At 41.2% G+C, this 24,704-nt stretch overlaps 1 protein-coding gene across 1 annotated transcript in view; it reads right to left on the bottom strand.

Annotated features, from left to right (window-relative positions):
* fto (FTO alpha-ketoglutarate dependent dioxygenase) overlaps positions 1-1,608 on the bottom strand; it is a 114,915-nt gene extending 113,307 nt beyond the window's left edge. The window contains exon 1 of the mRNA XM_086264006.1: positions 1,376-1,608. Coding sequence (XP_086120132.1) covers positions 1,376-1,495 — 120 coding nt within the window. The 5' untranslated portion in view covers positions 1,496-1,608. The remainder of the gene's footprint in view (positions 1-1,375) is intronic.
* Between the last annotated feature and the right edge of the window lie 23,096 nt (positions 1,609-24,704).

The raw sequence follows: 24,704 nt of genomic DNA, 5'->3' as shown, positions 1-24,704 counted from the left end.
CAGTGCACCCATCACAGTGCATCTCTCACTTTGGGCACTATTGCAGACACACTCATTTACTAGATAAGACAACCATCATATCCAAGGTATTAGTTAACATAATAACTGTGTCTTTATACAACCAGTGATATTGTGAAAACCGTTCAAAACGCACGCAGCTTTCGCTTTGGCCGCTGTACAGTTTTAAAGAACTTTTGCAGTTACTAATTCTCTCGCTCATCCTTTTATTTATCTAAGGAGAAAGACAGCTAAGCCATTAGGTCTGTGCAGTACTGCCTGAGGGCCAACTAGAATGAGTTCTCTCTCTGAGCCGCTCATCTGGCTGCCATGGCTGCTTTCATAAACAGGAGGAACCACGTCCTACATAGTTTCACTGCTGTCTAACATGATCCAAACACATGCGCCACAGCAGACGGCGTCCAAGTCTGGAGATATGAGAAGAAACAGACAGGCAGATAGGCAGATGCTAAGAGAAATGACTGTGATGAAGCAGCCCTGGATGCCTAGTGCACAGCAGTTTCCTCTCTTCCATTAGAATGTCCACAAACTGCAAAGTTCCAGCTTTTACAAAGCTCGACACATCAGCACACACAACACATAGGTACCCATCTCTGCTCACATCATGTGACCCTTATTTAAATCCTATTTTTTTCAGTATCAGGTTCTACAGCTGGCACATTAGCACAGGTTGTTCTTTAACAACAGCAGTGGCAACATTAGCCAATAGGTTATCATTTCTACTGTATGTCAGAGCACAAACCATTATCCACTGCATCTGTAGTAAAGCCTGAAGCAGCTGGAGACTGCTGGCCTGGCAGCATGCCAAATCCCGGCTACACTTCACACTAACTTTACCTTTTGTTTTTACTGTTAGACTGAGCTGCACAGCTGCTGATGCCATACAAGTGATTCATTGTTTATTCTTCACACCAGAATAACATCCCAACTTGAGCCTCGACTCTGTCTTTTGTTTGTTTTAATTTAAAAAAAAGAAAGATATCTATGCATTGAAATAGTTGCAATGTCCACTATTTTTTCATAATTGTGTAGCCTGCTGTAATTCATATCGTATTTCAACTTGATGTAGGATGCTGTCGAGGCGTTACTCTGCAACCTCTATTTTCTCATCGGCAGTGTCTCTACGTGGCAAAACACCATTTTAACGTAACTGTAATTCTTCATTGTGGCAGACTGGTGGGGGGAAAAAATGGAAAACACAATAAAGGAAACAGGCAAGGTGAAGTATGCGCTGACATTCCCGGCTTTCTAGCCTTCAAAATGCAGCCAGCAGCATCACATACGGAGCATTAGATATTCAAAGAGCGACAGGGCTTAGAAATATGCCAGACCTAACGGAGAAAAACGCTATCAATACCTTTCTTCTCTTCTCCCCCTCACTGTCACCCGATCTTTTCATGTTCCTGGAGTTGTGTTTACACTGCCTCGCTTTCATTAGGGGCGACGTCGGTCGTTGTAGTGCACGAATAAACTGCATATCCCGCTATTTTCGTGCCAGGAAGAGCGTCTGCGAGTGAAGCCGTGTATTTCATTTCTACGAGACTCCAGTCTTCAATTTCTCCAGTTTAAAATGAGTTTCCATGGAGAAATTGTTGGGGGAGATTTTAAAAGCGTAACACTTAGAACTACAATTCCCAGCTCGAGCGTGAGCTCGCGGCGGAAGCAGATTCGGCACGCTCAAGACTTTGCACTACGCAGGTGTGGCGCAGGTACAGATCTATATATTGCACATAGGCCGGTCAGCATGGCTTTTAAATCGGTGTTTTAAGCCCCTAAAATGGCTGTGGCATTTAGAGGAAAAATGTGAGAGACATAATTTAAAGCGAAAGCAAAAGTCACAGACCTATTCGGCAATTTTGAGTAGTAGTATTGCTTGTACTAGAGTCGAAATGTCGTTTTTAATGAATTTATTGCTTACCGAGTTTTTTCTATTATTGATATCATTATTTAAAAGTCTCAACAGAATCTTAAGGTCTTTATTAAGGCTATTGCATGTACTTTCCTCATTTTTTAAATCAAGCACAGTGCCACTTTCATCTTCGATACGTGTAAAAATAGCAATCATGCTTTGAACGGGCTCCACTTCAAGTCTAGCCAACTTTCTTTCAACTCTTGCATGCGTCTCAAATCCAGGTGCTTTTTTTCCTGCCGGTGTGGGCCTTTACCACGTCAGCCCTTTTCAACTCGCCAGCAATCATGAAAGTGCACCGTAAACGCACAGCGTCTGTGTGGCTGCCTTTGTATATCACCCACAGTTGCCTTTCAAGAGTTGAACCAGATTGCTCGTAACATAGTTTGAATAGTGCTGAAATATGTTCTGTCCATTGTTCCTATCAAAGCACACGTGAAATACATGAGAAAGTTTCACGGATGAAGTGGCTTTGGCGGCGGGAGGGCAGTGCAGGGGCGGATTGCAAAGGTCTGAAACACCTGCTACACATTACCATTACAGACTTTGATCAGTGTCTTCATTAGTTTCCTTTGTAATCTCTTTTCTTTTATGGTAGAGCTGACCCAAGTGAACCGGTACGATGATTTAACACACATGTTTCTTTCACCTGTCTTGTAAAATACTCAAAAGCTGTCCCACTTTCAAAGATGCCACACTCTCTTACTAATAATCGGTGGGGGAGTTCTTTTGATTCCTATTTATAACCTACATTTCCTCTTCTATGGCCTGGTCCTGTAATGGGGAAAATGTCTGAAAAATATCCTTGGAACCATTTTGCGAAAACTAGATCCATGTGCATGCATGTATATGATTTTTTTTAAACATATGTCAGACTAGAGTCTTTTTTTTTATAGCTACTTGCATGGAAAAAAAATCTTACGGCACTGTAAATAATTTCTTTTAGATCTTACAATGTCAAAACCTGCCTACATCCAACCTCCATCACCCCATTCCATCATTAAACTATGTCCCTTTTATGTGTCAAACTATCATTCACTAATTCCCACTGTCAGTCATCTTTATGGTTTACATTTTAAAAAAGTAAAGTTTTTCTGCTTGACATTTTTGGCTTACTTTGTCAGCTCTTTTGGCTCTTTGAATGAACATAATGTATAGGGCCATTAATGGCAGACAGATCCCCATGCCTTGCCCAATAATTCCCAGAGAAGCTTTTTTTTATTACTGTTGGCTTATTGGTGGATTGGTGTCAGATTCATTGTGACTTAAGAATTATACTCCATGCGTATGGTGCATCCTATCAAGTTGTTTATTAAAGGTATATCATATGGTGAGATCCACTGTGTTGACACCTAGGGTCAGGAGTAGCTTGTGTAACATATGTGTTAAATACTTGTGAATTTCACCCAAAACACTTTCTTTTTTTTGGATTAAATATGTCATTTTTGCATCTCACTCTCCTACCTGTGTGATCTGAGTCTGTGTGCGTTCATGTGCATGTGTGCGCTGCGTGGTGACGTAGGCGCGTGCATGTGTGCCCCGGTCACAGCTCCTTTCAGCATGGCCGGAGGTAAGTCACTGCCACGTTGCTCTCAGCTAATTAAAGTTTGTTCGGATCCCAAGCTGCAGTGTGAATACAGCCGAACCGCCGCGTTTTTGTTTGTCATTAAGAGACTCATTCGGGATAAGTTTTGTGGAGGGCGGAGTTCACTAATATACACTTATAATGAGTTTTAGTCGAGAACGCAGCTAAAATGCTAGCATGCTAAGTTAGCCTGATCGCTAGCGGCTTGAGAGCGTACTCGCGGCAGTCTCTCTTTTTTTAACAGCATGCACTCTTTTTTCCTTCGTCAGGAGAGGTGTACTGGCAGTCGCATGACACACACAGATCGAACACATATTTCTGTGTTGCAGGTATGGAGATGTTCTTATGTTTTGGAGATGCAGTCTTTCATTTATTGTTCTTATAAGTTGTTTTGATGTTTTTTCAGTGACATATTATTTATTTTGTGCTTTTTGTTTTTGAGAGCTTAAGTTAATGTTTTAAAACAATTTGTTGTATTTGATTCATTACATTAATGTACATTAATGAAGCTGCAGGCACAGCTCCTTTCAGCATGGCCGGAGGAGAGGTGTACTGGCAGTCGCATGACACACACAGATCGAACGCATATTTCTGTGTTGCAGATGTGCAGTAAAGAGCCAAAGACTCAGTACTGTCTCCTGCCTCTTACTTTCACGCCAGAACACAACGCAGAACAACAGGCGTAACGCATGAACGGGTTACACTTGCTCTTAAAGTTCTGCCTGTCAGTGAGTGCGAAAATCACAAATAAACACCTTCTGTCTTGTTTCTACCAATTTCTGAACACAATAGGCTGCAGTTTTGTAGTTGAGGGGGGGCAAAGACTGTATATAAAAGACAGATATGACTTTTAGTCTCAAAACTGTGGAATTGTTCAAATTGACATCAAAAATCAGAATTTCCTACTTCCTGGAATGGCTCATCATGTCTTGGAAAGGTAGACTCTCCCCACCAACCCTGACTTAACAATCCAAGATGGCATCAGTGCATGTAAACATTAGTAACACTCTGAAAGTTGCAATCTGTACTACTGTTGTTATGCATTTGTGACTTGCAATTTAAGTCCTTACCACACTTCTCAGTTCTTAATGAGGATATACAGAAGATCTTTGTTTTGCTACTTAAGTAATATCACAAAGATAGAACCAAAGTTAACAAAAACCAGCCCAAAGAAAAAAGTAATCTAAACTTTGCTATGTAAAATACAAGGAACCGATTCATCTCTGGGTTTCTGTAACATTAAATATCCAACTTTGTTCATTTAAGTGGGGGCAACATGTCGTCCCATTAAGCATTTTGGGGCTTTTACTACTAGCTTTATAGTAACATGCCTTTGCAAATGCTTAGCAATACTTGATACCATACTTACTCAACTTGCAACACATTCAAAGTAGTATGCATTTTTCCACTACTCAAAACGTACTCTGCTCTGCCATTTTTGTCTTTCCTTCTGGACACACTGATTTCAGGTAACTCCTGCACAAGTGAACCTAAAATGCATTTGTGTTTGTTTTTTTCCATCCATCTGGATGTGAATATTGAAGGCAGCAATCCAAGGAAAGATGCCCAGACCTCCCTCTTCCTAGCCACTGCATCCAGCTTTTACAGGGGGCTACTGAGGCATTTCCAAGCCAGCCAAATTACATAATCTCTCCAGCGTGTTCTACGTTTGCCCTACATTGAACATGCACAAAACAACTCGCCTAGGAGACGTCCAAAAGGCTTTCTTGTCAGATGCCCAAACAACCTCAACTGGTTCCTTTCCATGTAGAAGAGTGACTAAACTTATCACCCAGACATTATTCACAGGAAGCCACTTGACTATGTGATCTTATTTTTTTGTGATTACCCATAGTTTATGGCGAGGGTAAAAATGTAGATTGATCATCTCTCCTCACGATGATAGAGTGGAATGGCATCTGCAAATTCAGCATCAATCCAGCTGCCAATCTCTCACTCAACTCTCCCATAACTCGAACACAGTTTTCTGACATATCTGAAAGCCTCCACTTGGGGCAGTGACCTCTCCCCAGCATGGAGTTGGCAATCCAAACCTTTCCAGCCAAGAACCAGGCCTCAGACTCATAGGTGCTTATTGTCACCCCAACACAAATACTAATATAATTCTTTGATTACTGACTGTTAGATTGCTCAAACAGCGACTGTACTCTACCAATGACCAATTATCACTGCAAGAATATTTGAAAATGGCTGAAGAGGTCAAATACTGGCTGCACAATAACCTGTATAGCTACAGAGGCCAAGGCAGAACATGGAAACAACAGTAACCTTATCAGCAGCAAATCTGTTTATAAGGATTCTGCCCAAAGTTAGCCTTACAGTTTCTGATATCCTGACTAACCGCTATCTCATGGTCAGCAAGTTTAACAAGTGCCATATGACCTTTGTAAATAAGAGCATGTGCAGGTGTAACTCAATAAATACTCAACTCATCTAAATAGTTGAGGTTTTCATTTCTGAGCATGTAGTTTAATAGCAGATCACGGCTAGAAAGGACATGCAAACATTACATAATGTCATATTTTTGTACACTTAAAAATGTCTCTTACTGGCACTGTTCACTTTCAAAACATAAGTGATGAATATTTTTTTATTGAATGAAGATCACTTTTTGGTGTCCACCTCAGGGCATTCACACTAATTTGGACGTACCTTCAGTTGTTCTGGACCAGGACATGTCTTTACTATCATTCACATGTTCTCAATATCAGTCGTTGTGATTTAGACAGAGTGGAAATTTCTCTGGCTTTTTTAGTTTGGTGGTCAGGTTTTAGGATCTGTGAGCAATCATAATGTACAGACTCTTAACAAAAAGACAAGCCAATTACCTTCCTCAACAATGCCTGTCATTTGTTCTACAAAAAATCAGGCTCTAAAGCAGACACCCCTCCACTTATGTCTGACCTGTGGGGTTCAACATAAGGCAAGATCACCACTGTACACTCTTTGATGTGGTATCATGTGGAATGAAGGGGGGAAAACGCTTTGAACTTCTTCTATCATCATATACCCCTCTTTACTGATCTGGCCAATGTGTTTGCACTCACAATGGGGGTATGTTTTCTGTTATTATGCATTGCATCAGCTCCGGATGACCCTTCAACAAGCTTTTCTTTTTGTGATAAAACTAACATCTAAAAAATCTGAGGATGAATAAACGATGAGGACAATGCAATGCCAGAATGTACTAAAGACAGAGACTATTGTGGTGGGCCTGTATTAAAACCAGAGCCCACAGCCCTGCAATCATCTCTTCCCCTGACTTCAAACTATTGTATGCCCTAAAAAAATCAGAAATACAATGGACATGCCTCTTTCTGAGTAATAATATTTTTCCGTTGCAGGAGATTCGATGGTCCACCTAGATTTTATTATTGCGTTATCAAGTTGTGGTTTCTGTGTGAAAGAGAGGAAGCAAACTACTGGAAAAAATGAAAACAACACAGTCAAGCATTGTCCTGCACCACACAGGACCTCTGCTGAAGGTACTTTTAAAAATTGTAAACAACATTTTTCACTCACCACAACTTCAACTAGGGACTGTCCTCAGCATTGTTCTGCCTCCACGAAGACAAGCTCATTTTTGATTTTTATTTATATCGAATGAACATATGGAGCAAGTATGTGCCTTCTCCGCTTGCTAACCTTAGCCTTAGGAAACTGTTATTTGTCAGTGCTGTAAAGCAGATTGCTGCCCAGTGGTTTCAATTTACATCAAAGAGCTTTTCACAGGCAGTAATAGTTATATCAAAACCTGAAATGTATTATTTAGGTTATGTGCTGGATTCCTACAAATGATTATATCCTTGTTCTGAGTAGGGCATTTTTTTTCCTTCTTTTTTTTTTTTTGCTGACTTTTTCCATTCCAGATACTCCACCGCTTTTGACTGGTTTCTTTGAACCACCCCCACATCACTCCTGTACAGTCTCTTTGTAGCACCAGGGTACCTGTGTGGCTAACACCCGGTGGCCTATTAGTTACAGGACGTAAAAAGTGTCTCTAAATAGCAAGGGAAAAATTCTGTGTAGATTTTCCAAAGTCTGTAATGTGTAGTGGTTACATTTCCACCAGAGCCACCATTCATTCTTATTCTAATGGTCCTGTTATTTGTCTTGCATAAAAAAAACAACAAAAAAAAACTTTAAATGTTCACACTGTAAAAAGGGCCACGTTGGCAATTGGCATTGTCAATTTTTAAGATAGTTGCCAGAGTAGTATGTAAATAGGGGTCAGCTGTATATGTTTGTTCCTGGACTTTGAATTATTCAGCATTTGAAATAAACCACATACTGTGACCCATCTCTTTATACTTCCTTTTCTTTAAGACAGCTTTTTTCTGATTGACTACCCCTTTGCAAAGAGAATGTTTCAACAACAAATGTGCGAAGGTGCGATCCGATTAAGGATATTCCCTTTCTTTGACATTTTGAAGATGTAAGAGAAGAAAAAAAAGCCACTCAGAAATCTAGTGTTTAGAGGAGTCTGAAGCCAGAGCATTTTGCACGTACACCAGCTGGTTTATCTAGTCAACTGCTCATTAATGCAAATATCTAATTAGCCAGTCACTTGCCCGCAAGTAAATGCATTTAGGCATGTAGACATGGTCAAGATGACCTGCTCAAACTGCGCAATCGAATGGGCAAGAAAGGTGATTTAAGTGACTTTAAATGTAACATATTTGTTAGTGCCACACAAGCTTATCTGAGTGTTTCATGAGCTGCTGATTTGGATGTTTTCAAGACAACCATCTCTACGGTTTACAGAGAAGGGTCCAAAAAAGATTTAAAAAAATATCCAGTGAGTGGTAGTTCTCTGGGAGAAAAAGCCTTGTTGATATCAGAGGTCAGAGAAGAATGGCTAGACTGCTTTGAGATGATAGGAGGGTAATAGTATCTCAAATAACCATTCTCTTCAAAAAAGCTGTGCATAAGGACATCTTAGCATGTACAGCACATAAAACCTTAAAGGAGACTATAGCAGTAAAAGGCCACTCCTGTCAGCTAGGAACAAGAAACTCAGGCCACAATTTGTACAAGCTCAGCAAAAGTGGACAAAAGAAGATTGGAAAATGTTGCCTGTCGGAATTTGGTGTAAACAACATGAAACCACCAAAATCTCAATATAATACAGTACCTTTGGAGTGTGGTGGAATAATTGACAAATCTGGAGCAACTGCATGATGCTATCATGCCAGCATGGACCAAAATCTGGGAGGAATGTTCCAAGCACCTTATTGAATCTATGGCTGGTTTGAAGGGGGTTCAAAAAGGAGTTCAAGTTTGCACTAGCACCATGTAAGTAATGTGGTGGCTACTGATTGTAGAAAGATCATATTGTCTGAAACGATTAAAAAAATAAGGTTAGTAAGCTGCACTGTGCTTATTTTTTTTAATTTGTTGAAATATAATTATTTTACTTGTACTTGATATTTTTTTCACTTTTGATTTCATGATTTTATGTTCTTTACTTATTAAAGTAAAATACTAAAAAGTATTGTAATCCCTGAAGCAAGCCATTGATGTAAAATATGTGAAGTTTAAAGCAAAACTTAAAGGTACAGAATTACTTAAGTACCACCTGCTGTTTGGTTAATATGCTATAGCTAACTTTCCAAAGAAAATAGAGCAATGTTGCCAGTATGAAAAGCAGTGCAGGAACTTTTCTTGACCGACAGGAATCGTTAAAACCCTTGCAACCCTGTGGCCGAGGCTTAAAGTGCACAGAGGGGATTTTAAAATGGTTCAAAAAGTACATACACCATTCAATACATGTTGATTAAGCCTCAATAAATGATCATACAGCACCACAGGAAAGAGCCCTTTGGTTAGCAAACACAAAGAGCGTGCAGCTCTAGTTTAAGATGTGGTACACCTCCTTGCCTGGGATCTCTTCCAGACCCCAAAATGAGGAAGCGCTTTCCTATTGCTGTGATTTGAATACCATGATCACTGAGCACTTTTATAAGAACCCCATTAAAAATGAGGTTTTGACATACAAAAGAGCCCCTGTTTAAATCTCACGCACATTGTCAAGCTGAAAGATGTTATAAAAACCCTATACGGAAGCATACATCCTCTGTGTGTGTCCTTGCCTCACGTATCACCAGGAGGGAATCTCTTTTGTAGCTGGAGACATAACCTGTCCCCTGGAGAACCCTCTGGCCTATAGCTCAGTACCATTCTGTAGATTAATCCCACATTTGTTCATGATGATACAATGACCCACACTGGACTTAACTTTTAACAAAGACATCTGCCTGAAATATGCTGATTTGTCAAAATGCTCCAAGACCTACAAAAATAAGTCGCTCTGAGTAGGACCAGCTGAGGTGGACGCAATGGCCCAGCATGACCCCTTTGCTCCACCTGCTCTTGACAGTGTTTATAAAGTGCCAACTCCTCTCATTAGCACTCCACTTAGCCCAGAGTTATAGCAGCCCTGCAGATCAAACGCAGCCAGGGTGAACAATGGCTGAAATGGCATTAATATGATATGTAAGAGTTCAACAAATATTGAGAGAGCTCTCTTTGATGGGGACTGTTTTATATTAGAGGCTTTTTATTAGGGCTTTTCTGGTCTTTAATGTGCATGTTTTCCCCTTGAGTCAGTGTTACCAGGTTTAGGTCTCGTTCTGTGACTGGTCTCTGGATTCAGTACAGGACACACATACGGTGCACATACGACAGCGTTCGTTAAAACGCACTCAGCACACATATTGCAGCTAAGGGTCTTTTCATGTGTAAATCAAAATTCCTTGTGGGTTAATAAAGATCTATTGTATTGTACTCTGTTTTCATTGAATTATTCCAACCATTTGTTACTAATAAATGTGACACTGATGAATGTGAGACTGATTCAAGTAATCAAGTATTCATCTGACAGCCCAAAGGATACCCAACCCCACAAGCCTGACCACTGATATGAACAGTGAAACGTGTTTATTTATCCACGCACATTTCTCCTGGTTTCTAAATTATGGAGCGTGCTGATGCTGACAGGTACATTTAACACTGTTGAAAAGTTTAAATCACACCCAACTTTCTTTATACAGAGCTTCTTAGGTCGCCTTCATGTTTAATTACCGTACATCAAAATGAATGACAAGGTGGTTTATGGTAGAACACATGCAGTTTATATTTCTTTCCCGAGACTGCCTTCAAGGGTTAAATGGAGAATTTGGTATATTTTATGTTTTGCCTTTTGCAGATTGCTTCTCCTTTAGTTTTTGTCTTGTATTTTTATATATCATGGAGAAACGTGCAGAGATCAAGACACACTGAGCTGTATGTATGTACTAAAAAAGCTAGCATGTCCACAAAATACACAAACTGTTAAAATACTGCTTACATTCAGTAAAGCAATTTAAAAAGACTGAAAGCTGTCCTTTTTCCATGAAGTCAACTGTTCTGACAGAGATGGTCATCAGTAGGTTTGTAAGTTTGTGGAGGGGAAAGATGCAGATTAGACTAATGTAGCTATAATACGCTGAGCAGTATTGAAAGTCTTTTGGATGCAGTGCCACATGCGTTTGCATGTCTGTTTGGTTTGGCCAGAAACTGACAGCAGCTTCTGGTTATCCAAAACCCATTAGAGGCTTTGATCCCAAATGGACCTCATTTCCATTTGCTGAAAGTAGTGTTCTGTATTTGTGCTGCGGTGCACGGATTGTATGTCTGTGATTTGTTTCTAAGTGTTACACATGATGTCTTTCAAGATCATTTTAACAGGAAAAAGGATTGCCTTCAGCTTCATCATCGCTGTTTATATTCTAATTTTCATTACTGCCACCATGTTTTCGTTGATGAAATACTTCAAGAAAAAAGTATTTTTTGGAACATTAGTATCTCGGGGCGCTTCTAATGAATCTGGAATAATTTAGAGCGCCTGTCAAATGATCATCTTTCACTCCATGTATAGTTACAGATGCTTTGATGATGTCACAGTGTTAGGGGTGATGTCCTGACTTCTGAAAATCTGTTTAGCACGCATTACAGAAGAAACACACGCGCTCTGCTCAACAAGTTGAGGTAATACTTTCCATGCACCTCTAACACAAATCAGCCTCAGGCCGAAGTTTAAAGTCATTGAAGAAATCTGCAAATTATGTTGTTTTGCGGTGTATGGTTAAAGCAGATTAATAAAGAACGTACGGTGCCTTGCTATAGGCTGCGGACAAGCAAATGGTAATGTTAAAAAAAAGAAGGCCGCAGCTTTTTTACACGTTTAGATCATACGTGTCACTGAGCCAAATCCCCATTTCAACACTGTGTCAAAGGCGGCTCTGGACCGCATCCCAAGCTCTTTGCTTGTTTGTCTTTTGTAAAAAAGAACAACTATCCCGGCAGTGCCAAAGTACCCCAGGCTCTTTGATATGTGAAAGCCTAACAGTGGGACTGCTCCCTGCTCAGCTGGTACACAGATGTGTGTGCGTTGGTGTGTAGGGGAAGGCCGCTGTCTGAACCGAGCACAGATTAGTGACTTCTTTTTTTTTATTCCTAATAAATAAACCCCTGTGCATGCTGGGTTATGTGTGAGAGGAAAATAACATGCCACTAGCCAATCAGAAGCAGGTGGTATAAGGCTTGGTGGCTACAGACCCTGCAGCTCTTATCATAAAACAACTGCACTTTTAACTTTAATTGTAGTTGAGGATAGATTTTGGGGTTTGGGTTAGAAGTGTTTTATTACGTCGGACTAGAATCAAAGCAACAGCAATATAATTATGTTAAAAGCAGGCAACAATTTTGTAAGGGACGGTAGCCAAGTTTTGGGCAGAACTTGCTGATAAGGGTAGTGCCACACACAGAAAATTGGAAAAACAGTCTTTACTTGATGGCTGGATCGGAGCAGTACAGTTCTCTTTACAATATTTACTTTGTCCCTTCTGCTACTTCAATCCACGACTATACGTACCCTGCATTTATCTGCAGTCTGAACTTACTAGTTACATTTAAGATGCGAGTCTTACAACAAACACTTGGATTCTGTTATAAAATGAACAACATTTATAGCATTTAGAAATTAGCTCCACCTTGCAAACTTGAAAAATAAATTCACACTTTTTTCAGTAACAACGCTGTTGTATTTAATACTGTCCACTTGACCCAAGTCATTCTACTGCATTTTGAGTACCATATTTTTGCTTCTAATTATCAATATCTTTTAATGCATAAAGACTGTACTGATCCATGTATTTTGGATATATTTTCAAAAATAATAGTGACACAACCTAAAAACGTAATCTTCTGTTATTGTTGTATTTTGAATGGTATTATTTTCAAATGTAAAGCTGCACACTTCCTCTTAACACAATGCTTTAAAAAAAACACAGTACTTTAATTTTCATTTTTGAAAAAATTCTTTACACCAAGCATTTTTACATTTAACTTACATCTACGTTAATGCTTTTAATTATTATATATTTCCAAAAATGTGAGGTAGTTCTCACACTTTTCTTTGATGTGTGTTTTTAGCATTTTAGTGTGTGTTTGTGCAGAAAATAACAGCTGCACGGCAGAGGAGGCACGTCTCTACTTCAGTGGTCAGAAACTCACACGTGTACGTTAATGCAACCACTTCTACCGTACATTTTAGTCACTGTACATTCCTCCAACTTTAAGATGTTAGCTAAGCTGACTTTATAGTGAATCGCTAAAATAGCACACACTGTAGGTAGATCTTTGTGTGATGTTCTGAGCTGCGGTTCAGGGCTGATGGCCTCCAGTGAGCTTTTCTCTGAACATAGTGGGGGTGATTATGATGAAAGGAGCAGAGAATGAGATGACACACCCTGTCTCCATAATTCACTGCTTCATAGTGAACAGAGGCATTAAGCGCCCCCTCTTTTTTTCTTCTCCTTCCTCTCCGGAGAATCGTACATGTCACACTGCACAGTGTCTCTATATGAGTCAGTCACCTCAGGTGTTTCGCACGCACATCAACGTCAGCGTGGCATGTCATCAGATTACTTTATCCACGCCATTGCAGAGAAAAAAAGAATGATTTATAATGCCAATCAATGACGCTTCACCTCATCTGTTTCATTTTTAAGAGATTCCTTGTTTCTGACTTAAAACGGAAGCGATCTCCACCCTGACAAGAATGCAGTTCTTGTGGAAAACTGCTTAACTGTACATATGTATGCCACATTTTGACTCATTGCTACATTATTGCATTGGCTATCTTACAAAATAAAGCACTATGAGTCAAGCTAAAAGCGCAATCTGACCACCAGTGCCCACATTTAGACAAATTTACAAGTGTTTTAAATTAACAATGAATTTTTTGTGAGCTAACTTTCACCACTGTGAATGATTTGATTTAAGATTGCCTCTACTGATGGAAATGAATAATGCTGTGCTTGCGTGTCCTTGACACAGTGAGACCAAATTTTGGAGTTAATAATATCATATAAAACCCAGCTACTAATATGCAGCGTTAAATGATTTTTTTTTTCAGGCTCTACAGATTTTTGCATTTGTACATTTTGTAAATATTTCAAAGTTTTTTGCACATTTACAATTACTTATGATTAAAATGACACTAAATTGACCCCAACTTGACCTATCTGATGTCTGACCCCAGTTTCACACACGATAAATTGACAGACAGTAAAAAGAAAAAGAAGAGCGATACAAAATGCTGAACCACAAAAGCATCAGGCTGTCATTCTTGGGGCCTTTCCCATAACCCTCAGCTCTTGGTAATTAGTCAGCAATTGGAGATAAAGCGTGTGATTGGGAGTGAAAACAACGTGGGGATTGCAGACTGTGGTTTGGAATGGCAAATTCCTCTGGGAGACACAAGTCTGTCGCAGAAGGAAACTCTTGATTTAAAGGCAATGCATTATGAGAGACAGCACAGGAGTTTTTAATTGCAAACATTAAATTACAGACCGAGAAATTGTGGTGTGTACTGTGCAGTGTGTATTTAGATAGGCTCACAGCTTTTGTCATGTCAGCGTCATCAAGACATCGATTTGTTGTTGCGTATAATGTGTATAAAGGATACACTTAGGCAACACTTTACAATTATTTTGGCCATATTCACATTATTTTCTTTTTCTGTTACTGTTAAACCAAATGTTTTTAAAGTGGTTCAAGCAGTTTTTAAGAAATCGTCATACGGAAGATTTTATGTGTGTAATATTGTTAAATTATCACACTGAACCACTCAGCTTCCTTTGTATCTGTCGCATATTAGTTGGCGGTAACTCATTTGTATTGTACAGTTAGTATGTGGCATATAACTGACTCACACGTCCTTTGACCACACTGAACTTCTCTCACACATGTACAAGTTGTGATACCCTGTCCCCCAAAATGTCTACATAGTGTTTTTTGGTTTTTGGTGTGGTTTCTACTAATCTCCCAGTGGCACCAAACAGATTTGTGTCTCTATATTGGGCTCAGCAATGGTTACCACTCAGCTATGTTGATAACTTTGTGGACGGATGTGTGTTTCTTTGTGTGTGTGTCTGTGTGTTTGTGAAATCTGCATGTGTAGCATGTGTGTTTGTGTCTGAGAGTTTTAGAGTCTGCAAATACAGCACGGGTGCTCCTGCGTGTGCGCGCGTGTGTGTGCGTGCACATGCAGTGGTGTTACACATGGGTGTAAATGACTTGGTCACGATCGCATGTGACTGAATGTGTGTGTGACAAGCATGTTGTGGAGGAGTATGTAATGTCAACAAACAGGAACAACAACAATAACAGTTACGCTGGCTGCCACTGAGCCTCAGCTATGTTGTAATTAGAAGTGGATGAAAATGTGGAACAACAGTGCCTTTAACCATAACCAAACATTTCTCCCAGGCGGAGGATTACAGGCAGAAATTGAATGCGGTCTGCTCTCCCCTCTGCATGCCACATGTCACTGCTCCTCTGGCTCTGGCCACGATCCTGGTCCTCTCCTCCGCCACCGGGCATTTGGGGCTGCAGCCCAGATGTGTGATATGGTCACCTTCAAAAGCTCCAGTGACAGTGACTCACTCTCTCTGTAGACATGCATGCAAGTCGGTGCATGTGTGCCCATGTGCGTATGCCCGTGCGTGTGCACGTGCGTGTGCATTATCCTCCAGTCTGTGCTGCCTCCCACTGGTTGGGCATTATATTGTCACTAAAGTGTGCTCTCTTGGCAAGCAAAAGAACGTAGACATCGATGAAAGCAATCTATTTTTGCATTTGCGTTAACCTGCTTGGACTTAACTTAACCAACATTTCAAATCACCGCTTGGTAATAAATCACTTTAACATACCAGCTGGAACTCCAAGAAGTTAAATAAATTCTAACAAGGAGGTGCAAATCCAATGTTGCCTCACATCTGTATTTTCCACTGTCAAAAAGTGAATGATTTTTCACTGCTGCTCGGTCTAAAACAAGACCACCGCATGCGTGAATGAGTTTCAGGCTCTACCACCATGTCCTGGCACAGAGAGCACATCTGAGAAAACTTGTAAACAGTCAACCATAATCATATGTACCCTGAACGGAGACATGATTAATCTAATCCCTGCCTGTCTGAAAATGCCAGAAAATGTCTCCTTATTGGAAAGCAATCAAGATGGGCTTGCCCTGTGGATACACACTGCAACGGCTGTGAAAAGATAGAAGCAAAAGAGTTTTATCCAATTTGCTAAAATGATCAGGTTACACTGAAGGCATGCTGCGTTCAAGCCAGTGAAAGCTGCAGTCGGGGGATTATTAGGACCTGTTAACTGTTGCCCCTTCACTGCTTCCCGTGCACATGTCAGGCTGACCTCTGTGCATCCTCTGAGAGATAGCTATCGAGTTTAGGAGTTAATTGGTTGCAATAAAACAGCACAAAGGCAGCTTTGTTTTCCAAACACTCAATCCAAATAAGAGAGTCTGCTGCCAGCATCCTGAGCCCTGCATGGGACTGGATCACAGCAGGACAGCAGAGCTTCAAGTTCAGCTTTGGGCCTGACCTAATACATTCCTGTTCTCCACGTTTGACCTCCTCAGCTTCCTCTGAGGTTCAGTCAGGTGGGAGAGAGTCCCCCCCCCCCCTCCCTAGAGCAGCAGCAAGAAAGGGGGTTCGAATGTGGACAGAATGGTTTGCTCAGCAGCCTGTTGCTTCGGTTTGTTTGGAGCTGCGGTCCTTGCTGGAATATGTAACCAAATTCTTTTCCCTGTCCCACAATCGGAGTTTGCTGCCAGCTTCCCTGGCAATGAGGCCCTGAATTAGGGCCAGTCCTCCTGCTCATCCCACAAAGCCTTTCATGTTCCCAAACCGCAGCCTGAGCGAGGCGCCTCGGTTTCAACAGCAGCAGACCAGCATATGTTTGCCTAATTCCTGAGACATGATGACAGTGGTCTCCCAGCCACGAAAAGACAGCTTCAGTTTTTTTTCCTCATCCTGCACTTTAATTAGTATTTTCTGTTGTTGATGACTTCCAATAGTTACACACCACATGTTTTCTCATTACACATGTTTTTATTCTTTTTTTTACGAGCAAGCCCCCACACCCCTAAACTTTTCCTCCTCCTCCACCACCTCGGTCACCCCTCTCTTCCCACAATGCTTTGCTTAGCACATGACCTTGCAACTGGAAAAAAACAAAGAGCAGTGGGGGAGGTTTTTCATTGCCCAGCAGGAGATGGAATTATAGTTGGTTATTGCCCACAACTGCTAGGTGTAAGGAAGGATCACAGTGCTGAGAGATGGACACAGTCATCCTGCCACAGGTCACAGCAGATTACGCAAAACCAGACTTGATCTCGTAAAGACAGGGCGTCAGGGAGCAACACCCAGCACTGCACCCAGCGATGCCCCCTTGAACTTCTGCTCACACTTAGTGGCGCCTCAAATACTGTCAGAGCCTTTGTTTTTTTACTGTCTGCGCAGTTTTACTGGTTTAATATTTTTTATAAAATAATGAACACTTTAATCGCATAATCTCATTAGGAATATGAATTTGGTGTTCTGGAAGTGGCTGCCAGCTGGAGCAGGTAGGTGCTCACTGCATGTCTTCAGTGACAAATAAATTGCCTGTTGCTGGAATCAAACTAGCTATCTAACAAATTTCAAATGTTGCACCCACTCTCAAGGAGTTATTGCCATAAAAACAAGAACAACACCCCACAACATGCCATGATCTCTTGATGACCTTCTCTCCACATTTGCTGGCGCCTGCAGAAGTTGTACACTTCTGTTTTAGACAGTTTGACTTTGGTGCCAGATTAGGGTTTATTGATGGTGTGATGATCCCAAAACCCACAAGAAGCATTGCTTTTAATGCTCACACAATCTGCAGCGCATTCGCTAACCTCTGTCTTATTTAGCACAGAGTATATTTGCTGGTGAGGTGAAATATAGAGCCACAAATCTGTTGCAGAGCCAAAGAAGAGCTTCATGCAGCCAAGAGAAATAAGCACCAGAATCCTCCTGAAAATAATCAGAATTTAGTGGTGTATAATGGTTTGCTTTGAAGGAGATGGTATTCATATTTTCTGCTCTTTATTCCACTTATCAGTAGCCCTGCTCTCTCTCGCCTCAGGCCAGTCTTTTGGGAGTTAAGACTCCTTGGCTCACATTAACTGCCTGTGGCTGTCATTGCATGTGTTTAGTTTCACCGCTAGTTTCCTACGGCTTACTGCGGCCCTGCTATCCTCTCAGATGGCGTGTGACACACACTTATCCCAGGCAAATCTGTGCGTCCCTTCCTGCCAAGTCAAACAACTCTGTATATTGCTGACGTCTAACCCAATATCTTTGGACGTGTGTTTTTTTCCCTGCTTTTTCATGTACAAATCTGACCATAGTTTCAAATACTCAATCATTAAATTCTCAGCACTGCTTGCTGAAACATTCAGAGTTTATTTTATTCCTGCATGTACAGACAGCCGCAATACATTTTTAGCAGCCGCGGCAGGAGCCATGTGTATTTTAACACGCTGGCCATATGTGGCACCCTGACCTCTTTCATAAACAGAACAGTCTGCAGAGCACCATTGCTCTGTTTTACCAGTTTCTGAAAAAAAAAGAAAGAAAAGGGGGAAGTGAAGGGGAGCTTTAGGAGGGGTTCTATCGGGGTACTTTGAATGGAAGTCATGTTGGAGCTGTTCCCTTTTGAGGAAAGATGGGCAGCACTTGAAACTGCATTTAACTCCGGTCCAGCCTATTCTTGTATTATTTAAGCCAAAGACTTCATCCGTCTGCTCACCAGAAGGTTGACAGAATTATCTTAAAAAGGATTGCCTGTTACTAAACTGTCAGGCAACATCCAATCCTTCAGGCAACTCCAAATATATTGGACTTTTTAAAATCCAATCCTGCATCCTTTGTGCTTTGTAGCACAGTCTTGGATGCACTACAGTGGCTAGAAACAACAATTAGCTTTCCATGAATAAACAGCCCTTTCTTTCCAAAACAGATGATCAGTCTCTGTGTTATGGGTCTTTGATTGATGTGGGTGGCCAGACTTGAATGGTAGTCACTCTAAGCGGGCCCTCAGGCCTTGGAGGCCTATCATTGCAAAGGCCCCCCTGTGGTGCTCTACCTGTGGGTATCAGGTGTTGTGAGAGGTTTCGTGGGAGTGGGGTGGGGCAGGGTGGGGTGTAATTACACATGCATGTGGAGGAAAGGCCTCTGAGGGTAATGAGGGTTGGAGGATGCTGCCTTCTCAGCGGGTGGTCCCTCCCTCCTCTCAGACACCGATCCCCCTGCCTCTCTGTCTGCGGCTGCTCACGCGAGTCGCCCAGGTCCCCCAGTCCCCACCTCCCTGCTTGCCTTGACAATCGGATGTGCTTCAGTGGGGACCTGGAAGTGGCGCCCACCCCAGTCGCTCCAGCCAAGCAGGCTCCCAGAGCTGCTTCCAGGCATTTCATCACATTACATCAGATCAAAAGCAATAAGCTAATTACAAACGACTGTGGGCATGCAAGCAGTAAATACAGAATCAACATAATTGATTTAATCCTCTCAATGCTAAGTGAAAAACTTATCAATGCCAGAGCCAAAATTAAAGCCTGTTTTCCAACGCAACAGTGACAACCGGATGAATTGAAAGATCACATGAAGTTCATTTAACCAAAGTAAACTCTACTGAAGCCCCGTAGCCATGCACGCATGGCTAAATGGAAAGGTAGAGACATGTAATTTTTGGCCTAGGCGTTACGCCTAGGACACTTTTAGACTTACTTGTTGTGTTTGTTCATCTGTTTTCTTTTTGCGATGAAGAGGTTTTGGTGTGCACAAGTTTCTTCCATCGTTCATTGTGGCAGCAAAAGGGGGGAGGAGGAGGATGTTTTATGCATGCCCAATATGCATCTTGAAAGCAAAAGCATTAGGAACGATGGTGAAAATGCAAAAGGTTTTTCGTAAACGTTTACTTATTCATGATGCTCTGAGAAAAGCAACGTATTTTAGAGCAAATCCATGTTATCATTGGAGAAGCTCCCCCACAGAAGTCATTTTCCACCTGAGGACATGCGCTTTAATGACAGTTCGAGGTGGTGCTGCTTGAACAGAGAAACAGACTCCATGTTCACAACACATGCAATATCAAAGCAGAGAGGAGGAGGGGAATTTTCCATATATAACTTTGGCTGGATGATGAGGTTATGCCTCTGTGCTCTCTTATCATCTCTATAATCATCCTATTGGGATGAATATACAAAATTGATTTTTATTCAGTTTATTTATCTACCCCTGCCTTCCTCTTCTATGTTCCTGTATCCTTCGAACAGGACTACTCATGGATTGTCCCATACCTGAACTCGCATTCTTTAATATAGCTTAATGCACTTTTAAAAATTCTTATTTGTATTTTCTTCTTTGCAAATTTGTATTCCAAGTGAAAATAGTAAAAACAGTACTTTTTTATTGATTGCTGCACATCCATGCATGTATTAACAAATGTTTCAAAGCATAAGAGCTGTTCATTAATTGTGCTTTCTGATTTTTTTTTTAGATATTGGGGTTTGGAAGTGAAATAATGTGTATTAAATTGGCTTGCCACTTCATTGTCTGTTGGCTTCTTGCTCTGCAGTGGCAGCCCTTTTTCTGACCTCTTATATGTCTCAGTGCTCTCTAATCCAACATTGTTTTCCTGGAAGACGTGGACCACGTCAGCCTAATCATGAACTATGAGCCCCTCAGATATGCTGGGAGTTTGTGGTACAAGTAAGCCATCTAATGGACAACAACGGGAAAAGAAATTGCGTTAAGATAGTTTTTCTATTTGTCAAAATCTCTATCTATCTATCTATCTATCTATCTATCTATCTATCTATCTATCTATCTATCTATCTATCTATCTATCTATCTATCTATCTATCTATCTATCTATCTATCTATCTATCTATCTATCTATCTATCTATCTATTATAAGACTAATTAATTAGTGGAGTAATTGTAACAAATGAATGTCCAAACAACAAACACTGTCCTCTGCACTTCTGACTGGGGCTCATTATTTTCTTATTTATCCTGCATAAATAACCTCAAATTATCCATAAAACCGTAACACTTTAGATTTCTCCCCACTTCATCTGGCTCTGATTAATGTTTTTACAGCATGGAATTAAATGTGCTGGAGAGACGACCCGTGCATGTATGGGCCCCAGAGGAGGAGAGCTGTGACTCCTTAAACCGAGAAAAAAAAATTCTCTTTGTTTTCTGTAAAGGGACACGTCGTTCTAAATTGCTTCCATGTGGCCTCAGTCAGTGTGGATCTGAGGAGTGAGGTGGCAACAGATAATAATGCAAATAAAACGCATGGCAGTTAAAGCGAATATACCAGCTGTGCTGTTTGAAATCACTCGTCGTCACTCAGCCGGCTGTGTGGGCGTGTGATTGCTGGAATGGGACAGAGTGGAGCATGATAAACTTACAGTCTCACTTATGGAAATGTTTGCATGAGCTCTTGACGGATGAGCGGCACTTGTGTTTGCTGCAGTCTGAAAGAGTTCCCTATCTGTATCTACCAAGACCACAGTAGCAGGTGTCTAATGTGACCATTTTGGTTATTCAACACATGAGTCCATTATGACCGCTGAGCCGTGAGAAGAATGGGGGTAAGGAGGGCTGCTCCTTTAAATGGAATCTTTAATTTCACAGGCCTCTTGATATCCTGCCGCAGTTGCAATTGTGTAACAGAAAAGAGGAATCAAGGCTTTTGAAAGCACATTAAGCAGAAAGCAATTAACCAACACACAGTAGTTAATTTTTGTATTAATACTTCAACAGCTGGTGCAGATTGCTTCCTCATTTTTATCTCTGCTCCAGCTGTTCTTCCACCGACAAGAACATTAAAGAGGATTTGTCCATAATAAAGTGGCTCCATATATAGATACCTCGCTGAGAAACGGAACCCGTGGGGAATGTGGATTTACATATAGAAAAAAGTTTTCAATACCCCGCTGATCTTCCTTTCAGTGAGCACCTCAAGTAGGAGCTGTTTCAAAGCCCCCTTTCCTTGTCTACTGAGTGTTGGCGTTGGTGTACATTTCAAAGTCCTTTATTGACATCCTCTACAGATGTGCTGCTCGGAGGAACATTTGTTATATTGTGAAATGGGTACTAAAGGCAAGGCCCATGAACATTTGATTAATGCTCATACATATGGTGTGCCGTGAAGTGTCTCGGTTCTTTTCTAAAAAGCCAGAAGGATGGGGATTAAAAAAAAAGTAAAACAAATTAAATGACATTTTTTGAAATACATTTCTCTGGGCAACATCTTTCCATATTAAGGATTCCATATGAGGATAATGTGGCTTCTATTTCTTTCTCTAAAATAATAAAATCAATGTTTTATGTTTTTGGATCAACCCAGGCAATGAGAGGGCCTGCCTATGGGGTCTTAGCTGACTGTCAAAACAAACAAACCAGGAACAAGTTGAGACAGGCTGCCACTAGTGCCACATCCATCCTGTCTTAAACCAGAGTAAACCACAAGACATGTACTTATGCACCCAGGCAGTTGCCACATCATGCCACATGCCTGCTTGATTAAGTGAGTGCAAGGTATGGCTCAATGGCAAGCCTTGGGCTGGGAAAGAACTTTTCTCACGTTTTTGTTATAAAGAGATAAACTGATACAGATTTTCAAGTCATTTCTTTCTTTCTTTCTTTTTCTTTTTTTAAAGAAAGATAGGTTTAGACTTACAACATTCTTACCTGACAGGGTAAATTCTCCTTTTTACAGCAGAATCTATGCATGATACCATGAACTGAGCTGGTATAATAGAGAGATTTGGAGGATTTATGTGGTGTTCTGTGATTGAACATAATTGAGAAAGTGCTTGACACTTGATAGGGATTTATAGTGCCACTTACCCAAAGAAATGTTTTTCTTTTGGCTCATATTCTAAATTCTGGTCTTAAGCGAGATGACTGATTCTGTGCATGAAGATTCACGACACTAATTAAAACAATATTGCTGTGACTTTAAAGCCGCCAGATTATTTAAACGCACTGGAGAAATTGATTTACAAAGGGGCAACTAATGTTTTTTTTTTTCTTCCATTCTCACCGCACGCTATATTTGCTGTGTTGCTTAGATACTTCGTGTTAATGAGTGATGCACAGAGAAAAGTGCACTGTTGCCACTTTTTGCAGCACAGAATTAGTGGCAAACATTATGAGAGTTCAAGCCATTAAAATAAGAAATAGGTCTTAATTTATAGCTTTGGTCTGTTTGTCATTTGGCTTGGCTACTGCTTTGTTGCATAAGCATGTGTGGAATAATTACGGACACAGTGAGATGGGATTCATAATAAGGGTTGAGGATTATGAGGACTGTGCAGGAGGAGGAGACTGCGGCCTCCTGCAGCAGCGCCTCCAGATGTGCAGATAGGGGCCGCAGCTTTGTGTGGTTCCACTTTTAACGCAGTGGGAGAGGAGCACGTCTTGTGAAGTTGATGCGCCAAGTCCAGCGTGTGCTTCCATGTGTGTGTAATGGTACCACCTTCATGATCAAATATTTCAACTTGCATGTCATATGCGTGTGTTTCAGAAAACGTGTTGGCTGGACTTTTCTTCTTGTGGCTGACAGTTTTACAACAACTGCCAGAGAAAGATGGGCTGTCTGTAAAGCATATGCTTGGGACGCAACGATTTATTAGTGACAGTTTACCTGATTTCACCCTGCTAGTCCTGACACACAATCAAAACACAGTCTTTCAGACACACACAAACCCATTCCCCCATGTTACCCCACCTCTGACCTAGATGTTTAAATGTCATTGCTAAGTGCTTCTTGCCTCAGATCATCTGCTCAGCTGGTTGTTCTGGTAACACACTTCAACATCCCTCATGCCGCAGCCGAGCGGCACACGGGCCATTCGGGGTGGCACCGCACAGACTATTCCCATCCAACTTCCTCAATGGGGCTCCAGGGAACCAGGTGTTACTTCCCCCTGCTCTTTCTCTTCTTTTCCAGGGTGTTTGAGGCCACACTGCACACTAGAAGGGTGGAAGACATTAAGGTTCAGCTACAGACTTCGAGTCAGCTCATTTGCCAAACTGCTTGACATGAGAGTGCGGCAAGACTGAAGAAACCATAAGTCGTATCAAAGGCATAGCAGCACATTTATTAGCCTGTTTCCTTTGTCAGAGAGGAGCCACATGGTCAAACTGAACTGAGATAGCTTTGTTGAGAGCACGAAATGTTATTTGTGTCAAAGCCGTACATTGTTGGTGGGGGCACCAAAATTAGATGGCTAAAGATAGACACTGTTGAGTCTTTTTGTTTCATTTTTACGATGCATTTTGGTGTTTATTGAATTATTTCATTGGTTCTCCCTGAACCAGCTGGTCTCCTCACATGTTAGCTCTGGTGTTGTTAATAATAGAAATTCTCATAGCGTGTTGTTGTCTGCCTCTGGGAAATGTCTTTGACACTGGCTCAATGGCCTGCCACCGCACACACACCCAAGCATGTTGGCCATTGACAGTACCATAGCTGTATATTTCTGTGTTCTGGCTCCGACAAGCACACTGGATAAATCCAATGTCAGTGTGAGTGCCATTGCCACTGTTTCAGCCACCCACACAGCTGTGGACAGCTGTTGGGACATGGTAGCCCTGCGTCTCAAAGTATAGGCCGTGCACCGACTTTTTCCATAACTCCCTAGTGTTGTATTAAGTCTTTATAGCCCTATATTCACTTATATGTGAACCTAGGTTTTACATGCCAAAACAATCT

This window comes from Aulonocara sp. 'chitande type north' Nkhata Bay, linkage group LG1 (genome assembly GCF_057382095.1).
Source record: "Aulonocara sp. 'chitande type north' Nkhata Bay isolate Kocher_YH1m ecotype deep benthic linkage group LG1, A_spYH_male_GT1.1, whole genome shotgun sequence".
NCBI lineage: Eukaryota > Metazoa > Chordata > Actinopteri > Cichliformes > Cichlidae > Aulonocara > Aulonocara sp. 'chitande type north' Nkhata Bay.
The sequence above is the reverse complement of the archived record's forward strand: the minus strand, read 5'-3'. Positions and strand labels throughout refer to the sequence as shown.